Source organism: Vicia villosa, linkage group LG6, assembly GCF_029867415.1.
Source record: "Vicia villosa cultivar HV-30 ecotype Madison, WI linkage group LG6, Vvil1.0, whole genome shotgun sequence".
Taxonomy (NCBI): domain Eukaryota; kingdom Viridiplantae; phylum Streptophyta; class Magnoliopsida; order Fabales; family Fabaceae; genus Vicia; species Vicia villosa.
Genome location: NC_081185.1, coordinates 62,128,146 through 62,135,337, shown reverse-complemented (window position 1 = coordinate 62,135,337; position 7,192 = coordinate 62,128,146). Strand labels below are relative to the sequence as shown.

Here is a 7,192-nt window from a genome sequence, read left to right as displayed (position 1 = left end):
TATAGATACATAAAGGACTCCAAGAAAACTAGATCCCGAAAAAGAACATAGGTACTTCCCTTTCGAACTGCACCACATTGAAAGGAGGTGACCACTGTTGCCCACGGATGACCTAAAACTTCACTCAAAGTTCACATATTATCGGACTCTCTAGTTTGAATTTATAAGAAAAAATGGGCCATTTTTTTTATCATAGGAATAATATGGTTAAACATTAATAAGTCTTAGTTTAAGTTACTCAATTTTTCCTTAAGTTTTTATGTTAGGCCTTTTTTATATTCTCATTATTACAAATATTCTATATGTTTTCTTTTTATGACTCACTCACATTCCAATTCAAAAAAAAAAAAATTATTTTCATCCTCATGTCATATATTCTTAGAATGTATGAGATTTTAATAGTTATGTCATTTGGTTCAAGTTTGTAAAGTATTTGGTTTAAGTTTGTAATGTCCAATGTTCGTGAAATTAGTAAAAGTTTGTTAATATTATGTTTTATGAAATAAAGTTGTTTGAGTGTTTTTAATTATTTTCTTACTATATTCATAGTTTAAAATATAGTATAATTATAATTTTTCTTGTTAGTGATGCATCATCTTAGATTTTTTTTTCTAAGCTTAAATTATAACATCATTTTGTAATCTGTGTTACAACATTAAAATGTTGATTTAAACAAATAATATCTTACAAAAAAATTTAAATTATGAAGGGGTTATTTAAAATTTGTAAAAAAGAAAAGTAAGAACAATACTGAAATGATTAGTAAAATACCATTATTACTCAAGAATAATCTGAGAATAGTCCTGATTCTAGATGATAGACATGTCATTCCATTATTTGAGAATAATACTAAGTGCTAATAAGAAAGAAACAAAACACACAATTTAATTAGTTGAGACTGCATGCTTGGTTTGAAGCTTTACCAAAGAGTAATATGCACCAGAAGGTCCATTAGCCAACAAGGATTTGTGAGTTCCAATCTCAACCATTTTCCCTTTTTCTAAAACTGCAATAACATCACAATTTTGTATTGTACTCAACCTATGTGCCACAACCACACTTGTTCTTCCAACCATTACCTTATCCAATGCTTCTTGCACCACTTTCTCTGACTTGTTATCTAGTGCACTTGTTGCCTCATCTAGCAGCAACACTTTTGGATTCTTTAACATAGCTCTGGCTATTGCTATCCTTTGCTTTTGTCCCCCTGAAAGTTGCATTCCTTTGTCTCCACACCATGTCTCATACCCATCTCTCAAACTAGCTATGAAATCATGAGCATTGGCTACTCTTGCTGCTTCTATGATCTCAGCTTCATCAATTTTGTCACATGTTGTTCCATATGCAATGTTGTCCCTTATGGTTCCATTTATCAATGTTGGCTCTTGGCTCACAAGAGCTATGTGTTTTCTCAGTGACTTTAGATTATATGATTTTATGTTCATACCATCTATTGTCACACTTCCTTGTAATGGATCATAGAATCTCTCTATTAATCCTATGATCGTCGACTTTCCCGAACCACTTTGCCCTACTAACGCAGTCGATTTTCCCGCTTCAATTGTAATTGAAAAACCTTGAAATATTATCACATCAGGCCTAGCAGGGTATGCAAAATGCACATCGCAAAAATCTATCTGGCCCGTTAAAGTGTTGGGCTTAAACCTATCAGCATCGTCTGGTTCGATATTTGTGCGCCGATCTAAAATGGCAAAGATCGAGCTCACGGTATCTGCACCTTTGGAAATATCTTTAGTCATGCTTCCAGCATCACCTATAACCCGGCCCGTACTCACCACTACCATAAAACTCTCAAACAATGCTTTCTTTGTTATCTTCCCTTCCGCCAAAAGCTTCCCGCCGTACCAATAGCCTAAGGCCCAAGAACAAGACATGAAGAATTGCGAAAACCCAAGGCCAAAACCAGCAAACCACGCTTGTCGAAAATTCTCTTGAATTGGGCCATGTTGGGCCTCATCAAGCATTTTGAGTATTCTATCTTGAGATGAAAATGCAGTAATGGTTCTAAGATTTGAAACTGCTTCAGAAGCTAACTTACTACTTTGTTCTTGGGCCTTAATAGACTTGCTTGAAAGGCTTTTGAGTAAAACACCTTTTGTATAAAAACAAGCTATTAAAATTGGTTGACTAGCTATGGTAACAAGTGCAAGCCTCCATGAAATGATTAGACCCATAGTGTAAGCTGTTGCTACTGCTGAGAAAGTTTGTACCAACAAAGACATTCTATCACCAACTAATGACCTCACCTAAACAAAAGATCACTCATCAATAATCATAGTAAAATTGATTAAAGAGAGAAATAAGTAATAATATAAAAAAATTCACAAGAAACTTACCACATTAGCATCATTCGCAAGTCGAGAAGAAATAGCACCACTAGAATTTTCATCTTTATCAAACCACCCAACTTCAAAACTGAGTATATTAGAAAGCATGCTCTCTCTTACACGTTTAGTCAAGTACTCTCCCATGTAAGCAAAGTTATAGTGTTGTCCAATATTAGCCACCAAAGTTATCAACGAGAAACCGAAAAACACAAGTGAATAAATCCTAGTCTTTCTTTTAATCTCCTCATGATCTGTATAAAAATACACAGATATCATTGATCCTATTGTAAATGAAAAAGTAGGTTGAATTGCACCGAATACCATTGCATTCAAACTCCCCCAAACTGCTTGCTTCCACTCTGGAGCATTCAATGCAAGTAATCTCCAAAACGAGACCGTTTTATCAGTATCGATATCGCTGTTTTTGATACTGACATTATGATTATTAGAACTGATTTTATCATCAACCAATTTGGTAGGGTCCACCACCAAGGACGAGCTTTGAGTGTTTGTGAAGGTAGCTGCATCCGTTTCTCCTGATTCAGTTTTGGTTTGTTGGAGGCGGACAAGGGAGGCGTAAAGGTTGTTATCATTTTGGAGAAGTTCGTCATGTGAGCCAATCTCGGTAACTTTTCCTCGGTGCACGACAGCAACAATGTCAGCGTTTTGTATTGTGGAGAGACGATGAGCAATGATGATGGCCGTGCAACCTGTTGTTGCATTGTCGAGTGCTTGTTGAACCAGTCGTTCGGACTCAGTATCTAATGCGCTGGTTGCTTCGTCTAAAAGAAGGATTCGTGGTTTTTTAATTATTGCTCTTGCAATTGCTATCCTTTGTTTTTGTCCACCTGATAATTGAACTCCTCTTTCTCCTACCTGTATCAATAATACATAAATACATTAATAGCGTGAAAGACAGATTACCGCACAGAGCCTAAAATTTGACACTGGATCGTGTTTTTAAACAAAGTAATGCATGATAAGTGATGTAACTTACCTGAGTATTGTAACCATTAGGAAGCAACGAAATGAAATCATGAGCATTACAAATTTTAGCGGCTTCAACAATCTCTTCCTCAGTAGCATCTTCTTTACCAAACAATATATTCTCTTTAATGCTAGTTGCGAACAAGGCAGGTTCTTGACTAACCAAACCCATCATCGATCTAAGCCATTTAATCTTTAACTTATGAATAGCCACTCCATCGAGACGAATCTCTCCCCCAATTGGATCATAAAATCGTTGCAACAACGATACCACTGTCGATTTCCCTGAACCACTTTCACCAACCAACGCAACTGCTTTTCCTGCTGGAATCTTAAGACAAAACTTTTTAAGGATAATGGTTTCGGGTCTTGTTGGGTATGAAAACTCTACATTGTCAAATTCCACTTCGCCAGAAATGTTTTCTAATATTTCGCCTTTTGTGCTGTTAGAATCGATCTTGGGAACTCTTTCTATTACTCTCTTGATTCTTTCACCAGCCGTAATTGCTTCAGAGAAATACTTCATGTTGGATAAACTTGCTCCTAATGCTCTATTTCATGTAAGATTATCAGAAACACAATTCAATAAGCATTCAGTTTTGTACGCATGATCTACTCGATAAGAAAAAGATAAGGAAGAGATATATACTTACAATCCACCGACCGTTATGCTTGCTCCAACTGCAAAAACTGTGCCTCCTTGAGCACCATGATACATAACCATTTTGCTACCATAATAGCACAAGAAAGCCCAAATGGCAAACACAAAACCATTGCTTCCAATGGCTAAACCTTTCGCTAATCCTTGCTTTAAACCCAACTCCACATTACCTTCTAGAGCTTTAGAGAAGGCATTCATGGATTTCTGTTCTCCGACAAAAGAATAAACAGTTCTGATAGAAGATAATGTTTGTTCCGCAACTGTGCCAGCTTGATTATACTCTTCTCTTATCTTTCTTGATAAACTCATCAATGTCTTGCCATAGATTAATCCAGGGATCACTAGAAGAAAACTAAATGGAAATGCAACAATTGCCAATCTCCATATCATTATAAAAGGCATTGTGTAGCTTGCTATGAATGATGAAATGTTCATCAAAAAATTTGGAACCTGCAAAAACAAATTCTATGTTAATATATGAAATAACTATAAGCAGGACTGTCTTAAGTTTTTGACATCGTAACCATGCTGTAGTCTATTTTGCACACGTTTAAAGACGATCCTGAATAAGAAAATGGTGACAAAAAAATATAATACCTTTTCACTGATAACATCTTGAATTAAAAGAGTGTCGTTGGAGACGCTAGTGATAATCTCGGAAGTACTTGTGACCTGCAAATCAAAGTAGGCAACATCTTGTCTAAGAACTGCTTTCAAATATCTGCATCTCATTTTTGCAGCTTGTCTTCCACTTGTTCTTGTCCAACAATAACCCTCTAAAAATACGTAAACAAAATATAAACATTAATAAATTTTAAATGAAAAGAGTAAAGGAAAGTAAAAAAAAATACAAAACTCACCAAAGAAACAAACAACAAAAGATGCACAAGCCAAATAGATCCAAGCCACTACATTCTGCATCATGAATCAAAAAAACAAAACACTCTTAGCTATTATTATTTCATGTGTGATCGAGAATGTTTAGAGAGAGAGAGAACCTTATTGATATTATGGATGAAAGTGTTTCCATCAGTGGAAGATGAAGTGCCATAATTATTCATCATGCGGCTACTAATAAGCAAAACCAAAGGTGTAATAATGCCTTCACCAATTGAACCAATGGTACCTAATACCATAAGGAACCAATCTTGTGTATCTGCATGCATGAAAATGGACCATATTGAACCATTCACGTTCTTGTTCCTTTCCTTTTTCTCACCCACACCACCCATTTTCTTGCACAATTTTTTTTTTAGAAACAAACAACAGTAAGATTTCTTAGACTAACTTGATTTTGAAGAACGTTGTAGCATAGTTAAGAATTTATAGAAATCAGTGTAGTGGGGGTAAAATTAGTTGGACTAGAATAATTTTTGGAATAATACAAATGTTAATGGATTCTATTAATTTGTAGAAATTGAATGTAGACCATGGTTAATACTTTGTAGACTGTATGAACTGAACTCTCTGAAAATTGTACTGTGAGTTGAACCTCTTTGACTTTACAATTATTGTTCTATGGGAAAAGATATTTTGACACTTGTTAAACCTACACCTTATTAGTATAGGTAAAATGTATTAGTTTTAATTTTTTTTAATTTGTCTTGCTTTAATTTCTGTGCAATAAATTGTTGCTTTGTTATTGCATTCGGTGTAGCCAGGACACGGTGCTTAGGCATCACATCCTATTTTTGTAGCCATAGGTTTAAAATTAAAATATACTAGTATTAGTTAATATACAAAACATATTGAAAATATATAGTATATGCATAGGTATCACAATTTTTATAGCCAGGCGTTTAAAATTAAACATTACTATAAAAAGATTTTGTGGAATATACAGGAAAAATAATAATAAGTGTTTATAATTTAAGAGAGATACTCGACAAATAACTTTTATTCGAAAATGAAAAGAAAATAAATAAATAAATAAATAAAGAGCACAAAGACATGGATTCGATTTATCAAAATTAACAAAAACGGTAGTTAGATAAATCAAAACAAACTATAAAATTACTATTTCGAGCATATTGTGATAATAATCCACTATGTATCATAATTCAAAAAATGATGTGTGAGTCAATCTATATGCAAAGCCATTTTCTTCCCGAAGATATGAGAATTTTTTTTTATCTAATTGAACAAATATTGTGCATGTTACTGCAATAACTTTTAAAGAATTAACTTTTCATTGTATAAGGCTGAATCACTCTATAAGTATACGTGGTCCTATTCCCTTGTGTTCGCTTGAAAAGAGGTGGTTATCTTAGCAAAAAAATATATATATAAGGAAAATGTCCAAATAATCTTTAAATATGTCACCATATGTATAGGGTTGAGGCATCCAAATTGACAAATTTTTTTATAGATCCCTATGTCATCTTAAGAATAAGAATTTGTGGTGAAATTTCATAAATGTTTCTATATTTTGGATGTGCATCTTCGAAAGTATCTTTTTCTGGAAAAAAAATGTGATTTCGGATGTGCACATGCGAAGAAATATTTTTTTTAGAAAAAAATATGCATTCGGAGATGCACATCCGAAGACACCTTTTTTTTATAAGAATAAGGTGAGTTTGGATGTGCACATCCGAAATAACTATTTTTTTAAAAAAAAGGACATTTCGTAGATGCACATCTGAAATATTGTCTGATGCAGAAAACAAAAAACAAACCAACGAAGCTTCGATTTATCATAAATAATCAAAATTAAGAGATAGATCAACATGAAATTAAAGTTATATATTGTTAAACACGGGTAGTTGAGGACGACATAACATTTTGATAACGTCGGCTCCTGATATTTGAAGTTTCACATCCAACTCGATCGGACCCTTCGAAGAATATCGATCAAAAGTTGATCACATAACCGTTAAATCTTCGTCGTTCTTGACCTCAAATTGGGTGAACTAGACGTCTCCCTCGTCGTCAAGTGAAGGCGATCGATACTCAAGCTTGACAATCTTCCAATTTTTCTGGTATTGCAAGAGAGAGTTAAGCGTCGATATCAACTCCGCGAACGGCATGTCGCGCGAGAACATAAATTGTAACGACATCAGGTAACCACTGGTGAAGTAGACAAAAGCAAGGTGGGGGTAGGTTTGTGTCATTGTTGTTTGTGGCTTGATGTTGATGAAAATGTATATATGCATTATTTATAGACTTCTTGGAGTAATAAGGACCCAACAAACCTTAT

At 34.2% G+C, this 7,192-nt stretch overlaps 1 protein-coding gene across 1 annotated transcript; it reads right to left on the bottom strand.

Annotated features, from left to right (window-relative positions):
• Window positions 1-808: 808 nt before the first annotated feature.
• Window positions 809-5,357, bottom strand: LOC131611579 (ABC transporter B family member 15-like). The gene is made up of 7 exons (XM_058883535.1): window positions 4,995-5,357; window positions 4,857-4,911; window positions 4,594-4,772; window positions 3,989-4,446; window positions 3,346-3,886; window positions 2,358-3,224; window positions 809-2,267 (listed from the first exon to the last, which is right to left on the bottom strand). Exons 1-7 carry the CDS (start codon window positions 5,226-5,228, stop codon window positions 885-887), a joined length of 3,717 nt encoding a protein of 1,238 aa, XP_058739518.1. The 5' UTR covers window positions 5,229-5,357; the 3' UTR covers window positions 809-884.
• Between the last annotated feature and the right edge of the window lie 1,835 nt (window positions 5,358-7,192).